Raw genomic sequence first — 23,425 nt, 5'->3', positions numbered from 1 at the left:
CCTTGAACCAATTAGATTTTCTTCTCACTTATGTATAACAATCAAAATGGTTTAGTAAAATGCATAAAATAAAACAAAGTTCTTCCTTTGTGTTTAAAAAAAATTAGACTATTTGTCACCTTATGAAGTTCTGTAATTTTATAGACTTGAGTAACAAGAAAGCTTCTCTTGTGAATGTCCTATACTGCATTGAAGAAACAGGCATTTTTTATTTCAACCAAGAAAACTTGACAGGAGAGAAAATACTATATTTTTCCCTCCTTTCTGGTCTTTCCCACAAGAAAACTTTTTTTTTCCCCACTAGAAAAGTTTTAAGTAGAAAACTCTGTCTTGTTTTTTGTCACTGTAATTAAACATATCCATATCTTTTATTAAAAAAATAATCTTTTTAACAAGTGGTAAGTAGATGCCTTTGAATATATAACTAAGGTGGGCTATGCTTATAAATATCTAATTTTGAACCCTTTGGTTCATTCTTACTGTGGTTATATTTTGTTTGGATAAATTTGCTGTCCTCTACTCACTCGATCTTTAGTTTTCTTAACTGAAATTGTTGAAAACTAATAATACATTGATGTTGGGTTATAAATTTAAGACTTTGACATCAATAAGATTATAAATATTTGTGGAATATAGAGCATACCAAGCAATTTAGTTTCAGACTGAGGTGATCATCCATATTTTAAAGTCTGAATGGATAGAAACTCTGATACTGTAGAAAACACGTTGCAGCAGGTTTGTGTAAGTCACGGTTGCTTGCAGGCCTAATGTTAGCAATAGGAAAGCTGCTTTGCCATCTAGTGGTGGTTTGTAGATGTCTCTACTTATTCAGGGTGTATTTTCCATAGGTTCTATTTTTAGCAAGACTGTACTGTAGCGAGCTGACCTAATGCTTTGACATAATAATCATGCAATAAGAAGAACAAAAAAATAGAAAGAAATCTTCCCTTTTCTTCATGGTGTTGTTACTGACCTGAAAAAGCTCTGTATAAATGACATTCATTAAGCAATGAAGACAAAAACAAAGCTCAGGGTAATATAATATTCTCGATAGTTTAAAAGAAAAAGAATCAAAATGAATCAAAAAATAAGAAAAAATAATTATTTAATTTAACAATCAAATGATCTTGAAACTGAAAAAACAAAAACAAAAAAAAAGGAAGAACATTTACAAGCTGTGGTTAAATGTTTCTTGAGGTGGTATTTAATTTATTTCTGGAAATAATTCCTACATTTTGAAGATACCTTCAGAACTCAGTATTCTCATCTGCTCTGCTACTCCTTTTTTTTAAAGATTTATATATTTATTAGAGCATGTGTGTGGGAAGGGTAGAGGGGGAGAGGGAGAGAGAAAGAGAGAGACTCCAGCAGACTCCTGCTGAGCATGGAGCCTGTTGCAGGGCTCCATCTCATGACCCTAAGATTATGATGGGAGCCGAAATCAAGAGTGGGATGCTTAACAAGTGAGCCACCCAGGCACCCCTGCTCTGCTATTCCTATTTAAACTTTTATGCAACTATTCTGTAATCAGTTACAGCCTTTTTACCCTGTTATTTATACATATAGTTAAATAGTCTACATGCTTTCTCAGTTCCCTTTTATTATTAATCTTCATATTGCCTCTACTCCCATTGGTTTTCCTTTCCTTTTACCTTTCTTGACATGGCTGTTGCAGAGTTAGTTTTAGGAAATACTCTAAACCAGAAGAAACTTCCTTTCTCTCTCCCTGGAAGTTGTAGATAGCATCTCTAAACATAGATAATGAGCCAAAAAATTAGTTAGTATGTCTTTCCTTAGTTTGAATGAGTAGGGTACTGAAAATCTCAAGTAGACTTGACGTACCGAACTATAACATTGTCAGTTTAAAAATCCAGACATTAAAAATAAGTGTTTTTCAGAATTAAATACACCAGGATTTAGAGAGTAGAGGTGGGAAGGTTGCTTATTTATCAAAGTTCAAGACATAAAAATTAAGTTTAATTTTCTTCAAAATGTAATTTTGAATCTTTAAGGAACAGAGATTCTAAATATCAAAAATAGAACAAGTTTTTCTCTACTACAAAGATAAAAGCAGTCTAAAAAAAATAAATAAATAAAGGTGCCTGACAGCTGCTGGCTTTGATAATGCTTTCCTGCAGTTGGGGTAATAGTTTTTCTGGCCTCAACTATTAGAACAAATTAAAACTGCTCAGCTTGAGTAACTAAGTAAGCTTTTTTAAAAATTGCAGTTTCAAACAACTGAAGATCCTACAGCAGTAATAGATGGACAGAGAGCAAAGAAGAGAGTATCAGGGACTCAGAGCCTTTACATGGGTTTCCCAGTAGCATGGAATGAAATAATTTTCTGTTAGAAAACCCTACTTTATTTGTTTATTTATCAAAATGAATATTTCAGAAAAAGTTAACTTGGCCACCCTAGACCAATATTGGTTTTCCTTTTACTTTAATGCTACTTCTGCTAGCTAAAGGTATTAGGATATTTAGTATGAAGCAATAAAATATCATATTTTAAAATTAAACCTGTGATAAGGGTTTATCTATTTTTCAGCTATTTGAAATTACAGTTTCTTTTGAAAAGATCTTATTTTGAAAATTTTTCCCAAGTGCTTAATAATAAAATTCTTATTTTATTATAGCTACTTGGTGGGGAGGGGAATGTATAGAAAATTGCAAATATACAAAGGCAATTTATAACAATTTTAGTTTTATAATGTTGGTTACAGAAACAAAATGGTCACCATTCTTTGGGGAATTAAAGATGAGAATGAGTGGGGCATGAGCTGGTGGAACATGCTACTCTTGATCTCGGGGTCATGAGTTCAAACCCCAGGTTGGGTGTAGAGATTACTTAAATAAATAAAAAACTTAAAAAAAAGAATAAAGATAAGGATGGGTTATTACATATATTACAAATGCCCTATATGGGTGGGATAGATTTGTCAAGTATACATTAGGATATCTTCAGCTTTTTTTTTTTAATTTTTTTTTTAATTTATTTGACAGAGGGAGAGCACAAGCAGGGGGAGCTGCAGAGAGAGAGAGAGGGAGAAGCAGACTCCCTGCTAAGCAGGGAGCCTGATGCGGAACTCGATCCCAGGACTCTGGGATCATGACCTTAGCTGAAGGCAGAATTTTAACCCCCTGAGCCACCCAGGCACCCCGTCTTCAGCTTTTTTAAAAAGATAGCTTATCACTAGGTGGTGTTCAGAAATAATGTATCTTGTATCTATATGAGGAGTTGACAAACTTTTTCTGTAAAAAGCCAGATAGTAAATATTTTAGGCTTTGGAAGCTTTGAAGTTACAACTACTCGACTCTGTTGTTGTGGTGTCCTTGTAGTGTAAAAGCAGCCTCAGACACTATGCAGCAAAACTCTTCCAGGGAAACTTTATCTACAAAAGCAAATGGTAGGCCACACTTAGTGGGTGAGCCATAATTTGCCCACCACTAGATAGCTTCTAAGAAATCTAAATGGTAAAGACTAAGAACAATGTTCCTCCAAGTTTGTTTTGTGCAGTACTGACATGAGAGTCCTGGGCGTCAACCAACTTCCAGTATGTCACAATTCTTGGGATAGGGAGTGAGGCAGAAATCTTTTGTGTTTTTGTTGTTGTCATTTTGTTTTGTTTTTAACAGATGAGTCTTACAAACTAAAATTTGAGAACCATTGGCAAATATTGCTGATGACATACAACAACAAACATTTACTGCAACGGAAGGAGGTGGGTGGGGTAGGGGGTGAAGGTTGAAGAAGTAAGCCTGTAGGCATGTAGCTTGGTGAAAGTCAGGTTCCTGGAGATATGACTGGGGCCTATGAGGTGGGGTGCCATCTTAGGGCGGGTTGCCTAGCCCTGACCTTGGGCTACCTGTGCTCCCTATGAATTAAAAAAAAAAAAAAGATAAATAGAAATCCCTGCCCACATGGAACTTATAAGGGAGATAGTAACAAAATAAATATGATATATTAGATTGTGATAAGGACTAGGGAGGAAAATGAAACCTAAAAGGAAAATAGGCATCATTGCCAAAGTTTTAGATAGGGTGGCCAGAGAAGGACTCATCAAGAAGATGTCATGTTTGTAAAGACCTGAAGAAAGTGAGGGAACAAGCACATGCTATCTGGGGAAAGTGTTAGAGGCTGAGGGACAAGCAAGTGTAAAGCCCCTGAGTTCAAAGCATGACTGGCATTTCCAAGGACAACAGAAGGTCCAGGTAGCTAAAGTGTAGTGTCTGCTGGGGAGAATAGTTCAATATGAAGTCCTAGATAATAGAAAGTCAGGTGAAGTAGAACTTTGTAGGTCACTGTAGGAATTTTGGGTTTTACCCTTGAGTGGAGTGTTTTAACAGTCTTATTCTGGCTGCTTGTTGAGATTAGTCTATAGGAGGGAAGGATGGAAATAGGGAGACCAGTTTGGATGTTGTTGCAAAATTTTGACAAGAGATTGTTACAGCCTGGACTAAGGTAGTAAGAGTAGTGAGAAGTGGTTGGATTCTAGATATATTGTGAAGTTCAAGCCAACAGATACTGGTGATGGTCTGGATATGTGTTGTGAGAGAAAAAGACGACAAATCAAGGGTGACTGCAAGGCTTTTGACTTACTCAGCTGGAAGAAAGGAGTTGACATTTACTGATGTAGGTCAAACTTCCAAGAGGAGGTATGAGGGGGAGCTTCTAGTGAAGCTTAATTTTGAACTTGGTAAGATTAAGACAGCTATTAGATATTCAGGAGATGTTGAGTAGGGAACAAACTATCTGTCTGCAGTTCTGTGGTTCAGACTTGGGCCAGAGTCATTTGGGAATTATTAGCATGTGGATAATATTTAAAGCTATATGACTGGATGAGAACATCAAGCTAGTGAGTACTGATAGAGACAGAAAGCTCTGCAATGGACCTAGTACACTCTAATGTCAAGAAATCAAGGAAATGAAGAGGCACCACTGAAGAAGAATGAGAGAGAGCAGTCCAAGTGATAAGAAGAAAGCCAGGCACTGTGGTATCCTGGAAGCCACATGGAGAAAATGTTTCAAGGAGAGGAATAATCAGCTGTGTCCAATGCTACTGATAGTTCACATTAGTTGAGGACTGACAGTTGACCGTTGGATTTAACAAGGATGTAATTTGTGGCCTTGATCGGGCCAGTTTCTGTGGAGTGATGGGCATGGAAGCCAAATAAAAGTAGGGAAGAGAGAAATTGGAGACAATAAGTGTGCCCAACTCGGAGTTTTGCTCTAAAGGGAAAGTAAGAGATGAGGCAGTGGCTGGAGGGGGCCAAGATATGTTGCTGGGAGTGAAGTGTTGGTTACTATCAACAGTTCATTCTTGCCGAGGAACAGAGAAAACAGCTGGGCTGGTTCCTTTAAGAAGAGCATATAGGCTATTGCCAGGGATGGTCCATTATACCCTGCAAGCAGGTACAATCTTGAGTAGAAGATATAATGCCAGGGCATAGAGTAATCGGAACAGTAGGATGCTTTTCAAGAAAAAGTAAAATAGAATTAATTACTTCAAGTGCTTGCAAATGTGAATACTACCCGTTTTCTGTCATTTTTGTATTCTACACATTAACCTTGACATCCATAAATATATTTTCCATTTGAATTTGTCTTATCAATTTTGTGTACGTATATCTATTTAAGACTTGTATATCAAAATATTTTAAATTGGAGATGGAGAAATAACTCCACTTTGTGCAATTTGAGTTTTCTCATTTTGCTTTTTTTTTTATATACATTCTAGCATTAGTCAAATTAGTAAGCTCTAGTTTCAAAACAGACTTTTTGGTGCATTACCAATTGCTATAAAAACCTGTTCTGTAGAAAGATTATTCTATAAAGTTTAGACAAGAGTTGTGTAACTTTATAGATTTTATGTATTTAGGTAAGTAACCAAGTGAATATGAGAGTATCGTTTCATTTTTAAAGAAAGTAAATATATATATAATCTGCCACTTGTATTAGAAGACCAAGACCATAGGCCAGTTTGTTTAACATTCTTACTGCTATTTGAGAATTTGAAATGACTATTCCTTAATCAGTAGAATCTTCCCTACCATATTATCAGAAGGATAAGAAAAAAGTAGCATGCTTGCCTGCCTGCCTGCCTTCCTTCCTTCCTCTCTCTCTCTCTTTCTTTCTTCTTTCTTTCTTTTTTTCCAGTGGTACATTTAGGTAAATTAAAGTACATCTCTCCTATACTCTCATCTGGGGCACATTTATATGGAAGTATGAATATAAAAAAGGGAAAAGGAAGAATGGAATACTTTTGCATTCTTGAATGAAAAAATAAGAGCGCTTTTGAAAAATGATTGTTATAGCTTCTTTTATAAATCCCAAATATGTATTTTCATACCCATAATGTAATTTTTTTAATGCATTAAGATGGGTTGATCTGGCTGTGACTTCAGTCAGTAGTGGGAGGCAGCGCAGAGCCAGATTCAGCTCATGTAGGACTCCAGCTACTTACCTCACAGACAACAACAACAAAATGTGTCTATATGTATTTGTGAATATAAATTGATCTAAAACAAATTATTAAAGCTTTTTATAGAATGTTATTAAACTTTTATACCTTATTAGACCAGCAGACAGCATGGTCCCAATTCACAATCTAGAAGTCCATTGCCACACACCCCTAATATATGTAATGAAGGCTTGAGAAATTGTGTCATCTTCTTGAAAAGGCCCATAATGTGAGTGAGCAATTTTGATGCTTAGACTAAATCCATATCGAAAGAATCAACCTGCTTATAAGACTGTGCTGAATTGGATTAGCCTTACAAAAATAACATCTAGGAAACTGGATCTGGTAATACTTTACAGTTATTTTATATGAGTTATTTTAATTAAGCGTTGATGATGATGGAATATCTAAGATGTATGGGAGATAAGCTACATATTTATGCTTATCAGCAGAATGCTTTAGCACAAGTATGTCATTTCGTAAGCTAAATTAGTTTAATACTAGTTGGAATTAAAATGTGTTAATCAAGAGTGTCTTATCCACTGGGGTGTCAGTAATGTCTGATGGAGGTTTTTATGGAAAGCAGAAAAGAAACTAAACAAATTAAGATATATGAATTGTAAAGTGACTTTGACGAAATTCATTTGATGTATAATTTATGCTTCATTACTTTTCTATGGAAAACTCATGAAGTATTTCATGGAATTATAAAAATTAAACTGTGTGAACATTTTTACTATATGAAAGATGGCTGTGTAGTGAAACGCAGAAGTCACAACACTAAAGATTTTTCGAAATAATACTCTCAATATTATTTATTATTGATAGCACATGAGTTTAAGAAAGTTAGCACAATTAAGAAGATTTACTTCTAAGTGAAATAGGGAGTTGAAAAATAGAGAACAGAAATCTAACTAGGAAAATCTGGGGTGCCTGGGTGGCTCAGTTGGTTAAGCATCCAGCTCTTAATTTTGGCTCAGGTCATGATCTCAGGGTTGTGAGATCAAGCCCCTATTCAGCTCTGTACTGGGCGTGGAACCTGCTTAAGAGTCTCTCTCTTCTGCCTCTCCTTCTGCCCCTTCCCACCTCCCTCTCTTAAAAAAAAAAAAATTGATATCTATGTAGGAAAATCTTGTACAGTAAAGAGAATTGAATTAACTGAAAAATGACACAGTGAGTAAAAGGTAATATTTAGTGTTTAAAGGAATGTTTATGCTTTCGGAAAAATCTTAGAGTGAACATATTTTTATTACCTTTCCAGGACTATAAAAAATAATTAGAACCTGCATATTTAACATTTCCAAAAATTTGTTGGGGAGAAGTTTTTCCCTTGAAAGATTCTGGAGTGATTTTCATGTCATAGAATTGTGTATTATTCCCTTTGTCTGCTTAAAAAGTACATCAAAAATATCAGAAGAAAGATTAAATCTGTCTAAAGTCATGTCTGCACAAGACCAAGTGCACTAGATATTTGGTCTCTATGTAATTAATGTAATATTTTTTCTACCTATATGTCACTTTGCATCTTACATTTTTGCCTAAGCGGTAATGGAAGCAAATTACTTTTTGGCAAATAATGATTTTCTTACAGATTTTGGACCAGAGATGGTTATGGGCTAAAGACAATATGATAAGAAGACAGAATGTTTTATGTTCTTACTCAAATGCTGAGCCTTTTCTTAATGGAAAGGAATATGTAAGCTTCAACATGCTTGAGGATTCTCTCTCTCTGAATAGATTGCAGTCTAAAAAGAGGAGGTAGGGTCCTTTGTGTAAGTGCGGCACTATAGGAGACAACTCAGAGCTGAACTGCAGTAAGGAATTGGTAGCACTTCTCAAAGCTGGTCTTTGCTTCAGGAAAAATTCGATTAAGATACTACACTTTTGTTTTGTTTTGTTTTGCCAAATCATATGTAAGTTAACCTGACATCCTTTTATACCAAAAACTGGCTACTAAATACTGCCAGTTTGTAAAACTAAGAAACATACTTGTCAACTCTGACACCCCAGAAATAGCAAAAGAAACCGAAAAGGGGCAGGAGAGGGTAAAAGGCCTTATTAGTGATCTACATGAGACATTCTCTTGGATGTTGTTGATAGGGATATTGTAATTATAATTATCTTCCTGGGGCCGACACTTTCTTCCTTACTGTTTTTATTAGGTCCTCTGGAAGATATAAGTTACCCTATTGAAGCAAGCAGCATTTTCCCTTCTATACATAATTGATAAGCACGTACTCACTAGACAAACCAGATAGACTGCTAATCCTGAGGCTTCCTGTTTACAGCCCCAAGAGATACCACCTATTTTTAACAAGACACGTTGGTCAGGTGAGATTTTATGAAGAGAACCAAACTTTATTCAATCTTCTGCTCTTTTCTTCCATCATTATTGTTCATTCACTTACTCAATGAGCCAGCTATGGAACCAACCAAATATTCATTGACTGCAACTCTGTACCTTCTCTCTTTGAATATGCTAACTGCTTCCTTTCCTTCCTCATGAACCTCATTATAAGTTATCAGATTATAATGAACAGTTTGATTATAATGACGATACTCTTCTAATAGTACCACATCCATTTATCACCATTCTCTACTCATCTTCTATTGCCTTTTGGCGTGTGACTTAAAGACACTAATAAGTGGACTCAAGACAACATATATTATCAAAACTCTACCAAAAATATGTAAGAAAAGAGAGCTAAAGCTTACTAAATTGATTTTATTTCAGTTGTCATTTTTCTTTTAGTTCAGTGAATCAAGAGCACACGCTAATTAGTGCTTTATATGCAAATTAACTTGCTTACCTGAAATACCACTGCCTTTTCAGCTTTTCCTGGTTGAGTAGTACCAAGGGTAAAGAATTCTGCATTAAGTGAATGGTTGCACAGTTGCTGGGGGGCTGAGGAGGAAGTGCCAAGTCAGGCAATTTATTTATGGTCAGTTGGTCATAAGAATGAAGTATGTGTACCTGCCTTCATTCCATAAAGTTATTACTGTAGCAGGATGTTATCTCTATAAGAAAACTAAAATGGCAATTTGGTCCTTGGTTTCCTCTTACATAGTAAGGAGATTGACCTAGTAAACTCTAAAAAGTATATTTCTGCTATAAAGTATGTCCAAAAGTCACATTCAAATAAAATTTTTAAGTCAGATTTTATTATAATTGTACAATATAAAACCTATAAAACTTCAGTTAAGTAATTCTGTGAGGAAGTCACTTTTTAAGTGAGGATTTTTTAAATTGTTTTGTCAGTTCATATTTTCTTAAACTTAGTAATTGTGTTCTTTCAGTCATTTTAAAAAGTTACTATATTTTTCAAAATTAGAAACAAGCTTCACATGAACAATTTTGTCCTCAGAAAAGTTCAGTTACTTTACATTAGATAAGTCCCATAAAATTGTGTTTTATTTAGAACATACCTCAGACTTCTTTCATAAGAGTAAACTTCTAAATGTTACATTTGTCCATTCTAAAGAAATCAGTATTACTCTTCTCTTCTTCACTGATTTGTTCTAAATTGTGCTTATACAATAAAATATAGTACATAGAAAATAGTATGTGTTACATATAGTATATAAATAGTATGTAGAAAATGCTTAAGTGGCATTTTAAAGAAACTTATTTTTTAATGATTTTAAATTTTTTTTATTATCAATTTATTCTCAGAGACTAATATTTAAAGAGTTTCTAGGGGCGCCTGGCTGGCTTAGTTGGTGGAGCATACAACTCTTGATCTTGGGGGTTGAGTTTGAGCCCTGTGTTGGGTGTGGAGATTACTTAAAAATAGTCTTTAAAAATAAATAAATAGAGAGTTTCTAAAGCCATGTCGAAATATTTAAAATAAAATATAAGGTGATTTGGGCACCTGGGTGGCTCAGTCAGTTGAGTGTCCAACTTTTGATTTCGGTTCAGGTCATGATCTCAGGGTTGTGAGATCCATCCCCACGTGGGGCTCTGCGCTGGGTGTAGAGCCTGCTTAAGATTCTCTCTCTCCCTCTGCCCCCACCCTGACTTTCTCCCTCTAAAAAAAAAAAAAAAGGAGTTGATTTATATATTGCTGCATCAATTTTAAGGATTCTTGGAAATACCAGTTTTATTTTATAGATTAATTAGCTTGACATTAAGATAATTTCTTGCTCTGATACGGTTTTGTGTTCTTTCCTCTGAAGTGGGTTTCCTTCATAGCAGGGCACACATTATACTGCAGTGTACTGAATCCTCTATGATAATGGTATGAACAAAGTGCTAAGAAGTTGAAGAAATGGAGCGTATAGAGATTCTTCAAAGAGGAAGTGACATTTAAACTGTCCCTAGGAAGATTAGTAGAAATTTCTTGGCAGAGAAAGGGGAATACAAGTAGTCTCAAGAAACAGAATATTCTGGTGTTGATAAATCATAGTTATATGTTTTCTAAAAACAATTAAAATGTTTGAAAATATTATGGTGACTGATGGTAGCTGCACTTGTGAGCATAGCATAATGTGTAAACTTGTCAAATCACTGTTGTACACCTGAGACTAATGTAACACGGTATGTCAGCTACACTCAAATATAGCTAAAGCTATAATAAAAAAAATAAATAAATATTTTTTAAAAATAAAATATTAAAGTTAACATTTGAGCAGTGTGTCATTAAAATGTATAGTTTGTGGTGATGGGTATTGAGGAGGGCACATTCTGCATGGAGCACTGGGTGTTATGAACAAACAATGAATCATGGAACAGTACACCAAAACAAATTATGTAATATATGGTGATTAACATAACAATAAAAAATTAAAAAATGTATAGTTTGATCATATATATTAAAAGAAGTTAGGGCTTAAAATGGTTCTTAGCACCTGTAGTTTCAGGATGAGTAAATTATTTTATTTTATTTTTTTTTACAAATCAAATATATTTTATTTTATTTTATTTATTTATTTGACAGAGAGAGACACAGGGAGAGAGGGTATACAAGCAGGGGGAGTGGGAGAGGGAGAAGCAGGCTTCCCACGGAGCAGGGAGCCTGACGGCAGGGCTCGATCCCAGGACCCTGGGATCATGACCTGAGCCGAAAGCAGATGCTTAATGACTGAGCCACCCAGGTGCCCCACAAATCAAATATTTATATATATATGTCCCCCCAAAACTCGTCTTGGATCAACAATAACACAAAGGTTCACAATTGGAAGAAAATCTGTTCCCATGTCCCAGTGCCTTTAAAGCCATAACTGAAATACTCGAGCTCTGTGCTTGTCTTATTCTCCTTTTACATAGTGATACCACAGATTTCTTTATTCACTTAAAAAATGTGCTGAATGCCTACAATGCGCTAAATACCACATTAGATGCTATGGTACCAGCCTGCGAGAAGCTCTCAGTCTAGCATGGAAGTCAGATTACAGGTAGTCATTTAAACCTTGGATCTTCCCCACTTCTGTAAAAGCATAACCTCAAGCCAAAAATTGGGGACTTGTCTTTGATTCCTTTCTCTCATTCCATATACCCAGTGCATTGTCAAATTTTGTCACTAATGTCCTTAGTTTTCCTCTTCTATCCTGTATTTCTACAGCCTTCACTTCTATTTTCTTATTTCTCAGGATGGGTAAATTATTTATAAAATAATTCCATTGGGAACATTTGGGATCTTTGGAGAAGGAAAGAATCATGTGAGCAATCTAACTTCAACTAGCATGAGGAAAGAGAAAGGGCTGATTCCTTCTAATTCTTAGGGAATTGAGATAAAGCACTAAGGGTTTATGAAAGATCAAATAAGAAGAGACAGACTACCTTCCACTAGCAGAAAGGGCAAAGAATAAAAGAAAATCTCTCTTTGAGGGAAGCAGAAGTTTAAAATTCCATGAATAATTCTTGATATAATGGAAAATAATAATCCTTTAAGATTGAGTGACATTCATTCTGAAATAAGTTATGATTCTAAATGGTATGATCTTTTCTCTAAAAGACTACTTAGAGGAAATGAGATGGACATTTAGTTTGTATTTCTATTAGAATTTTTTTCCTCATTCATTTAGTCACCAAATTTTATTGAATTCTCAGGCTTTGTGTATGTTTTTATTCCTTTCACTTTGGGTTATCCCATTTTTGGGGGGCAGATAGCTGAAACATGTAGAAAGGAGAATTTATGCCTATAAATGTAGTTTCCATATGTCAGAATACTAACAGTGCTACTCATTTTATCTTGTGTTATAAAGAACCTGAGTTTTGCCTAATTTGGAAAACTTTTTTCCAAAATCAAAGCATAGCCTTGATTTTCATTCCTTCATAGCAGCACATGTTCTATCAAGTCAGGGTGATGTAATTATGCCTTCTGAGGGAAGGCACCAGATTGAAATATTATTTTCTGTGGGTTTTCATTGATACTTACCATTTGGTGAAGATAACATTCTATTTCTTCAAATTAGTGGACTGATAGAAAAAATGGTTTTTCCAGAAAATTGTTTCTCCTATTATAAGACTGGAACCTTAAAAAATCCTAATCAGAGGGCAGTGATTTTTATCTGCATTGTTCACTGAAATGTCCAACGACTTACCCAAAGTGTCTTTGTAGGTATTGAACACATGTTTGTTGAATTAAAGAATCACTAGTATACCTTTTAATTGATAAGTTCAGTTTTTTTATTATTCTGATTGACCTTTGATCTGAACAAAGTGCATCATTTTTTTTCTTTAACTAGGTATTCCTTTTCCCTGGAAAGCATGGGAATACGTTTCTCCAGCTCCTTGATAAAAGTGGTTTGTGAGTTAGGAGCATATGCCTATATTCCCACCCCTACACACTTCAAATATTTATAGCTATTTACAGTGTACAAATCCATATAATTAAAGAGCAGTGCTGGAGATAATTAACACATACACAGAATCATGGAGTTTTGTTTTGTTTTTGTTTTTGTTTTCATTTTTCTAAGGGACTTTAGAGATTATCCAACCCAACTCCCTCATTTTATTGAGAAAATTAAAGTCCTGAAAGGTTTTTTTAAGCCCTGGGCCCCTCTGCTAATTAGTCTTATTGCAAAACTAGAACCCAGGCCCTGACTCCCAGTCAAATGTTTTTTTCACACACATTATAAATAGCTTTGTCAAGATGAAGGCTTTTTCCAGTTAAAATATTGATTCACTATCAGGACACCTTCAGGCAAATATTTTAATGCCCAAACTATTAAAAAAAAAAACTTTTCCCCCCAAATATAAAGAGTATTTCATAGCCAAAAATTCTTTTGAAGAACCTGTTCTTCCCAAGCTATTAATGCAGAGTATTGACATGTCTGTCAGTAGATAACACTTTATATTATCAGTCGGTAACCTCTTAGATTAGTATTTTACCACTAAAGAATTTAAACTAGTTTTAATATCTTGAATTGTATGAAAGGAAATTGGCTTCTGAACGGTGAAGTACAAATATGAGTTGAATATTCTCAGTTGCTAATATGCACACTCTGTGGGTTCGGTTGCTGTGTCTATACCTCAACAAGGAGGCAAGTGAGGACCTATGTGGTTAACTAGGTCACTTAAGGTAAGGATCAATCTGAATAGCAACAGCCTATGTTATAACAGCACTAATTCTGTATCAAAAGTGCTTTACCCATAGCAATCTTTGTATTTTAGGTAAAAGTAGTAGATTTGTATCCCAATTAACTAGATTTTTTGTCGTTTTTCCTTTAGTTGGATTGATACAGATGGGAATTTAAAAGTGGTTTTCTTTCCTTTTTTTTTTTTTTTTTTTGCCAAAAACACATACATTTGAACTTGGAGGAGGGCATACAAGAGGAAATAAATTAACTAAAGAGAGAATCTTTTTCTCTCCCAACCTTCCTCGATAGAAGTCTATAGCTTCCCAGCTACCACATGCTCTGCCTCTCCCTCTCAGTAGTCCCTTGATGGTTCCCCACAGTCAGATAGAGTATGAGAATCCCATTAAAATACCTTTATTCACAGTACCATCGATTAGAGAAATTTCTCTTTTCAGATAGTCCATTATATTAACACTGAAAACATCATTTTACATTCAGAGGAATATGCAAATCTCAAATATTCTATTTCAAATAAGGTCCTTCTCAATGTTTATCTCAGCATTTGGTATTTAGTATTATTTTTAACATAATTTCTACCTTGGATTCCCTTTCAAAGTGAATTTTATAAATAGGAATTATTAGTTTTATATAGGTTTATTTTTATTTCTCCATGTTTCAAAAACTAAATTGATATACTTTGGATAAATAAACGATATTCATAAAATATCACTTTGTGAAAGGTAGAAAAACATCCCAAGACCAATGATACAATATTTAATTACTAATTTTTTTAAATGAGTCCAGAATTTAAAAGCAGTTCCATAAATGAAATTAGGTCATTAGAAATAAAGCAGAGGGAGTGTTAATATTGGGATAAGCTTCTAGTTGGCAGTATAGTTAACTAACTAATTCTATGTAGAGTCTAGAAAGGATAAAGAGAAACAATTTTGATCAAATACATGAAAACTAAACATTCTTTAAATGTTAAAATTGGAAAATTCACTTAAGTTTTATCAGTTGGAGGTGACAGTATTACCTGAATAATCTAGTGTTTCTGTCCATTTAAAATGATCTCCTGGTTAACATAAAGATTAACATGTAAAAACATATAATAATGGTCTGACTAACGAACCATGAGAGACGATGGACTCTGAAAAACAAACTGAGGGTTCTAGAGGGGAGGGAGGTGGGGGGATGGGTTGGCCTGGTGATGGGTATTAAAGAGGGCACGTTCTGCATGGAGCACTGGGTATTATGCACAAACAATGAATCATGGAACACTACATCAAAAACTAATGATGTAATGTATGGTGATTAACATAACAATAAAAATTTAAAGAAAAAAAATAATGGTCTGACTAACATGTAAGAACACAGTGAGCAAAAAACTGAATTGCTTGTTTAACTCCAAAGTTCCTCTTGTTGGTTTGTCAAATCTTCCAAAAGATATTATAGAAACAGTCCATACAGCATAAATTTGTTAGGATTGTATTTTTCAGATGCTGCTTTTTAAAATAACCCTGATTTTAAAATGTAGCCAAGAACTACATGCTCAGTTTCTAAAATGTTTATAGAAAATATGTTATAAATGTGGAATTTAATTATGTAAAGTACTATGGATTTGGCTTGCCAAGCTTTTGTGAAATTGATCCTTAATTTATATTACTTCACTTTTAATATTTTACTTCATGATATTCCACCATTTAGAGTTGATAATTTACTTATGTTACATATAATAAATTTTATAGTGTGACATAATCAAAATTATATAATATTTCTGTAAAAGTGGAATTTTGAATAATGTTAGGAATATACTTTGAAAAATTTGATGCTTGAATCTGAGTGATCAAAAATATTCTTCCACTCAACATTGGACAATAATTAAAATGTTATTTTTAGGATATTTTTCAGATTTTTTTGGACTGACAGAGTCAGCACATTTTAGCAGAATCTGATTTATCTAACAAGATAAATTGACTTGAATTTTAATGTAAGACCAATTTTTTTTCTTTTGTTAAAAGTACACAGCTCATAACCTGCTAGGCTCAAAATATGCAAAGAAATTTCAACTTTAAAATTTATAATCAATTTTGAATTATAACAAATGCTTGAAAAAGGAAAGCCAAAGCTCTTTTCACCATAAAGAACCTATGGAAAAGAAATTTCTTTGCCATTGTAAACAGGTACTAAAGAAAAAGTGAAGAAATTCAGCAACTTTAAAATTATTAAAGGAAATTGATAACAAACTGAATGAGTCCAAAGTATATGTTCAGAACCCAATTTATGTAATGATATGGCCATAAGCATCTTCCTGAAGTCTTTGCTGAGATTCAGTTGCCTAAATTCCTTAATCAATTTTTTGCCATTTAAATGTCATTATCTTAATAATAATTAACATTTAAAAAAATTTTGCTTTAGTTACTTTAGTCATCTTTGATTTTTTATATTCTTTTTGGAAAATGTTCCAGATATTCTACAAAATAAAAAATTGGATGGTGATTTTTCTTAAAAGCGTTTATTCTCCTGAAAGCAACCACATGGGAAATAAGTTTATTTATGCTTTGTATAATTTGAAAATTTTTAAAACAGTTTATTTTCAGATCCGTATTTTACATTGTGCTGTTTTTTTGTTTTGTTTTGTTTCTTTATTTGTTTTATTTCAATAGCCTTTTATGTCACCTCGGTACCCTGGAGGTCCAAGGCCCCCACTGAGGATACCTAACCAGGTAAGATTCATGTGCTACTTAAGTCAGTGGTTTTTGTTGTTGTTTTTAAGAATCAATAAATATCTTTAAAACGTCATGAATATTTTTTTCCTATAAAAATATTAAATTAGCCTTTCTCTATCCCATTTAGTGCTACTTCTGGTAATACATAAACTACTTCAAGGATTGGCAAACTACTGTCCATATGTTGGCTGACTGTTTTTGTAAATAAAATTTGATTGGAAAACAGCAACTCATTCATTTACATATTGTCTGTGACTTCTTTTACACTGCAGTAGATTTGAATTGTCATGGTGGAGACCATATGTAGCCTGTAACCCTCAAATACTTACTATCTGGATCTTTACAGGAAAAAAGTTTGCTGAGCCTTGAAGTCTACCATATACTTTGAACCTAATTGTTTATGTGTATATATATAATTTTGGTAAATGCTAAACATGGTTATTTAAAAGAGGACAAAATTTTCTATGAACATACTTTGCTTTATTTTTATATAATATGGTTTCAATATCATGGTTATAATACTATCAGTTTTGCCCAGTTATAATGATATATCGAGAATATAATTAGCTGCTTCTAGAAAGGTTAGATCTATTAATAAGTAAATCGTTAGTAATAGATCTTCTAATTTTTTTTACCTACTAGAGCTCTCTGAGATTTCATAAGCTTTTATTCTTACATGTTTTTTTTAACCAATGTCAGAAATATTTATTAGCTGAAGACAATAAATCACAATTTTTACTTGCAAGGAGTTTATAATTTAGTTTTAAATACAGAAAATGTACATTTATATAACACAAGAAGAAATTAAATGCTTAATTTTATGGAACATTTATGTCGAGTAATTGTTTTGTTACTTCATTTAATTCTGTTATTGTATGTCTCAGCATTTTCCAAGATCTAAAGTAAGCCCTGTTATTCCAGTAAATTCTTTCTCATTCTTACTCTCTTTCTATCTAAACGTCCTTCCTGACCAAAAATGTAACAAGAAAGTTGCACTTCCTAGCATATTTGATAGCAACAGAGTTCTGCTTCTCCTCTCCTAACTCTTGCTGAAATTATGCAGTGTCCTTGAGTATCCCAGTTTGCTGGTGTTCTCTGCTTCTCATGCACAGCAAGGATGCCGGCACCCACATCCACCCCAAGGGAGAACGTTAAACAGGCAGCAGTGCTGGATCTTCTCATGGTTATAGTGCTGGGAGTCCTCACATTAGCAGCTGGAGGAGCTTTTCCCTTCACACCCAATCTGCATTCAGTACGTAGGGCCAGGGAAACATGGCATGAAATAGGAAAAGGAAGTGCACAGATGCCAAGTGTTGCCAACATATGGGAATTTTATTTTCTCTGTGGGTGAACCTGTGTATATTAACAGTCAGATCTACTTATATAGGTGCCCGAGTTTTTAGAATTTCCTTCTAAACAATGGAAAGTTGTATCTTCCATTGGGGTCTTCATGATGTTTCAGATACCCCATCCATAGCTTTGTATGTTATTTAGATCTAAGAGTTTCCTGAACATCTGAATTAGGGAAATGTGAATTTCTTGTACCAAGAGTGTTACTAAAATTTTTTTGGCTCCATGTATTCGATATCAATGATGAAAATCTGTTGGGATTGTTGGAATTGGATCCATTTGGCGTTGTTGAAATGCCTGCCGTATGTAAATACAATGCTGGGTTCCATATCTACCGAGACTCATAAAATGGAAAACACGCTTTGTGGAAGAAGAATGGGTTGTGGTAAATCTAGATTGTTTGAAACTTTTTTAAGAGCAAGTACATGATGCCTTTGGATTTTTAAAAGAGGCAATTAAAATTTTAAACTTAATAAAGAATATGATTCAGGTTCTTTTTCCTCAAGAATTTTAAATAGTCTTTACCTAAGTATATTTTAAAATAATTATACTCCTGTTTGAGTGGCTCTTTTTGTCCACTCATCCCCCCCCACACTTTATATAGTTAAACTTCATTAATTCAAGCATCTGTCTTTCAAATGTATAATAATTTACATTTATACTATTTTTAAAAAGAATTTTCTGAGCAAATTAATTGTGTTAATAGTGGAAACATATTGTTTTAGGAAACGTTTAACCTGTTTAGGATCATGACCTTTCCAAGCAACAGAATGTTTCTTCAATTTTATTATGTAGTCATTAAAGTAGAATTGGAAAAACTATTTTTGATGATTAATTGGAATCTTGCATATAAAAACAACACAAATATAGAAAAACAAAGCTGGCGGCATCACAATTCCGGACTTCCAGCTCTATTACAAAGCTGTCATCATCAAGACAGTATGGTACTGGCACAAAAACAGACACATAGATCAATGGAACAGAATAGAGAGCCCAGAAATGGACCCTCAAACTCTATGGTCAATTCATCTTCAACAAAGCAGGAAAGAATGTCCAGTGGAAAAAAGACAGTCTCTTCAATAAATGGTGTTGGGAAAATTGGACAGCCACATGCAGAAGAATGAAACTGGACCATTTCCTTACACCACACACAAAAATAGACTCCAAATGGTTGAAAAACCTAAACGTGAGACAGGAGTCCCTCAAAATCCTAAAGGAGAACACAGGCAGCAACCTCCTCGACCTCAGCCGCAGCAACTTCTTCCTAGAAACATCGCCAAAGGCAAGGGAAGCAAGAGGAAAAATGAACTATTGGGATTTCATCAAGATAAAAAGCTTTTGCACAGCAAAGGAAACAGTCAACAAAACCAAAAGACAACCGACACAATGGGAGAAAATATTTGCAAATGACATATCAGATAAAGGGCTAGTATCCAAAATCTATAAAGAACTTATCCAACTCAACACCCAAAGAACAAATAATCCAATCAAGAAATGGGCAGAAGACATGAACAGACATTTTTCCAAAGAAGACATCGAAATGGCCAACGGACACATGAAAAAGTGCTCAACATTGCTTGGCATCAGGGAAATCCAAATCAAAACCTCCATGAGATACCACCTCACACCAGTCAGAATGGCTAAAATTAACAAGTCAGGAAAGGACAGAAGTTGGCGGGGATGTGGAGAAAGGGGAACCCTCCTACACTGTTGGTGGGAATGCAAGCTGGTGCAACCACTCTGGAAAACAGTATGGAGGTTCCTCAAACAGTTGAAAATAGAGCTACCATACGATCCAGCAATTGCACTACTGGGTATTTACCACAAAGATACAAATGTAGGGATCCAAAGGGGTACGTGCACCCCAATGTTTATAGCAGCAATGTCCACAATAGCCAAACTGTGGAAAGAGCCAAGATGTCCATCGACAGATGAATGGATAAAGAAGAGGTGGTATATATACACAATGGAATACTATGCAGCCATCAAAAGGAATGAGATCTTGCCATTTGCAACGACGTGGATGGAACTGGAGGGTGTTATGCTGAGTGAAATAAGTCAATCAGAGAAAGACATGTATCATATGACCTCACTGATAGGAGGAATTCTTAATCTCAGGAAACAAACTGAGTGTTGCTGGAGTGGTGGGGGGTGGGCGGGTTGGGGTGGCTGGTGATAGACATTGGGGAGGGTATGTGCTATGGTGAGCGCTGTGAATTGTGCAAGACTGTTGAATCACAGATCTGTACCTCTGAAACAAATAATGCAAGGTATGTTAAGAAAAAAGAAAAAGAAGAAGATAGCAGGAGGGGAAGAATGAAGGGGAGTAAGTCGGAGGGGGAGACGAACCATGAGAGACCATGGACTCTGAAAAACAAACTGAGGGTTCTAGAGGGGAGGAGGGTGGGGGGATGGGTTAGTCTGGTGATGGGTATTAAAGAGGGCACATTCTGCGTGGAGCACTGGGTGTTATGCACAAACAATGAATCATGGAACACTACATCAAGAACTAATGATGTAATGTATGGTGATTAACATAACAAAAAATTTAAAAAACACAAATATGTTAAGTATTTTTTTATTTCATCTTCATTTAGAATGATCATAAACTAATTAAAATTTGTTTTTCTGATAGATTGTATCTAAGAAAATATAAAGTGAAATACTCTCCAGGGGTATTAAATAATCATTTTGAATATGTAAAAGATATTCCTTTAATAAACAGATTTTTCAGAATTTATAATTTCTAATGATTAGACTGTAGATTTGAAGTTCTCCTGAGATGGTTTTTATGGTTCTAGACTAAATTCACAATGGTTTATACTAGTTGTACATTTTTAGGACTGGGTATTTGGAAGATGGTATAGTATCACTCTACCAAAAAAAATATAGGAAAGGGTAATGGTCTCTAAAAAATGGAAGAAAAGTAGAATTACAAAAATATACAAAGAACATATTGCAAATCATATTTGCAGTATATAGTGCAAAATATACTGCAAAGAATAAATATATATAAAAACATATGAAACATAGAAATTAAGTCCAAAAAATATATTTGACTATACAATTTTACACTGAAATTGGCTCAGCTGTCAGAATAGGTCGTTGGTGTTGCAGCATCCAGAACCTGGAGTAGAACAAGTCTTTATCCTCTCTTAGATAAAAGTTTAATCAGAAAGATTCACAATGTTTATTCAACACTATGCTGAGGAAATCGAGGCAGCCAGAAATACAGAGACTGTTAATGAGTGACACCAAGAATAAACTACTGATTTATTGATTCTGTAGAATTTTTAGTTAATCCTTTATTTCTGACCATTCCTGAAACTCTGTAAACAGGTATGTGACGTGGTTAATGCTCTTGATCATTTTATATTCTAAAGCTGATATTGGTATTCTAAAAACACACTGCATCTGACCATTCTACTGAAAGTCTCAAAGGTAATTTCTCCAATAGTAGTTGAGTAGTTAAATACATGATGACGGAATCAAATGGTGAAATAGTATGCAGCTACTAAAAGGCATGTTATAGAATTAAATTTTTGATGGGATAAAATGTTTATGATCTATTACCAGCTATAAGGAAGTCACAAAGCACATGTACTATATCACCTTTTATATATCACTGTACAAAATCAGTTTCCCCAACTCGCCACACACACATACGCACATTTGTCAAAGACCATAAAGGCTATGTCCTTTATTTCTGGATAATAGAATTATGAATGATTTCTTTTTTTATTTCTGCATTTTAAAATTTGCATCGAACCAGTATTTCATTTGTGATTAGAAGAAGATATTATTGGTTAATTATAGAATAGATAAGTAAAAGTACAGATATTTTATTCTTCTGGTTATTCAATATATAAGATTATCCTTCATTAATATTGAATATATAGTTCTTACTTGATAAAAGGAAAAACATAATGGATGCTAAGGATAGGCAAATCTTAAAAAGGATTTTTCTTCATTACTTCTCACATAGGGAAAATACCAATAGGCATTTGAGCAGAAAAAAAGTTGTTGGGATGTTTACTCATACACTGAAAATAAGTTTACATATTCCTATAACAAGGTACCTATATTTTAAAGTACACTTTATGTTCTCCTTTCAGGATACATGCCATTTGGCATGTCCTTTCCCAATAATTTTGTCTTGGTAAAATTTTCCACATGTAGGATTTTACTTTTATTTAATGATATCAATATAAGAACATAAGACCTCAGCTGCATTAAGAGAAGTATGTTCTACATTGAATAAATAATAGGAGTCTTATAGCTGAAATTTTAAGGATGACTATAGTAAATCTCTAGCTTTAAAAATTAAATGTTGCACAAGTCTAATATAAATTAGTGATTAATAATGAAAACATAAAGTAATTTTTTTGGCCAGTTCAGAATATCCCTTTCTTCATTGAGATCTTCTTATTTCTTTATTATTATAATAATTACACTACTAATATATTTAAATTATTATTTGAAACAAAAAACATATTGTTTTCTTAGGACTTTGAATTATGAGTGTATCCTAGGATATAGGCCCTTTCCAATTTCTACCTTTGTAGAACATAGGAAATTAACAAATTCAAAATGTCTGGCGCAAAAGAAATTCATTCTCCTTCCCAAACCAAGAAAACTGAACATAGTAAATGCTGTGCAATCTTACTCAAGTTATGTATGTAGAACTTTTTGGTACAATGTTTACTTCTTTTGCCAAAACACATCTTATTATCTTACAACATTTTTATCACAGATATTCCCTATTTGGATATAAGTAAAAAAAAAGTCCATTGCCATATGTTTGATTGGAAACTTCATTGGGCTATACAAAATCTCTCTCAAAAATATTCAATCATTCGGCAAATATTTGTTGAGTTTTACTATGTGTCAGGCACCATTCTACTTGTAGGCATACATCAACAAACTAGTAAGAATCCCTCTTCCTGTGGAGCTGGCATTCTAATTCAGCACTACCCAATTGAACTTTATTTTTAAACTTTATTAATTTTAAATGGCGGCATGTGGCAAAGGGCTAGTATATTGGATAGTGTACTTGCAGTAGTTGAGATACAGACAAAAGAGAAATAAATAAGTAAATATATGTCAAATGGTGAATTGTGCTTTGAAGACAAATGTTTTCCTATACTGACTGTAACATTTCTGCATTTTAATATCTTTTCTATGAATAGTGCCTTTTTGCAGAAAAAAAAAAAACGACTGATATTGTTGAAAGGACCTGTTTGTGTCAAGCATCTTACGTCCAAATGCCAGCAATGCCCAGCAATGCATGACTTTGAACAAGTCACTTAACCTTTCTGGGCCTTGATTTTCTTACCAGTAAAATGAGAATGGACTCAATTATTT

General features: G+C 34.0%; 1 protein-coding gene across 9 annotated transcripts in view; it reads left to right on the top strand.

Annotated features, from left to right (window-relative positions):
• Positions 1-23,425, top strand: part of SSBP2 (single stranded DNA binding protein 2) — a 284,391-nt gene that overhangs the window by 205,494 nt on the left and 55,472 nt on the right. For all 9 annotated transcript variants that reach the window (XM_028114524.2, XM_088023370.1, XM_028114523.2 and 6 more), the window contains one exon: positions 16,649-16,708. In XM_028114524.2, the coding sequence (XP_027970325.1) occupies positions 16,649-16,708 (60 nt within the window). The remainder of the gene's footprint in view (positions 1-16,648; positions 16,709-23,425) is intronic.

This window comes from Eumetopias jubatus, unplaced genomic scaffold (assembly GCF_037043125.1).
Source record: "Eumetopias jubatus isolate StellerSeaLion01/CBP00866 unplaced genomic scaffold, mEumJub1_p1.0 scaffold_5, whole genome shotgun sequence".
Classification (NCBI taxonomy): Eukaryota; Metazoa; Chordata; class Mammalia; order Carnivora; family Otariidae; genus Eumetopias; species Eumetopias jubatus.
The sequence above is the reverse complement of the archived record's forward strand: the minus strand, read 5'-3'. Positions and strand labels throughout refer to the sequence as shown.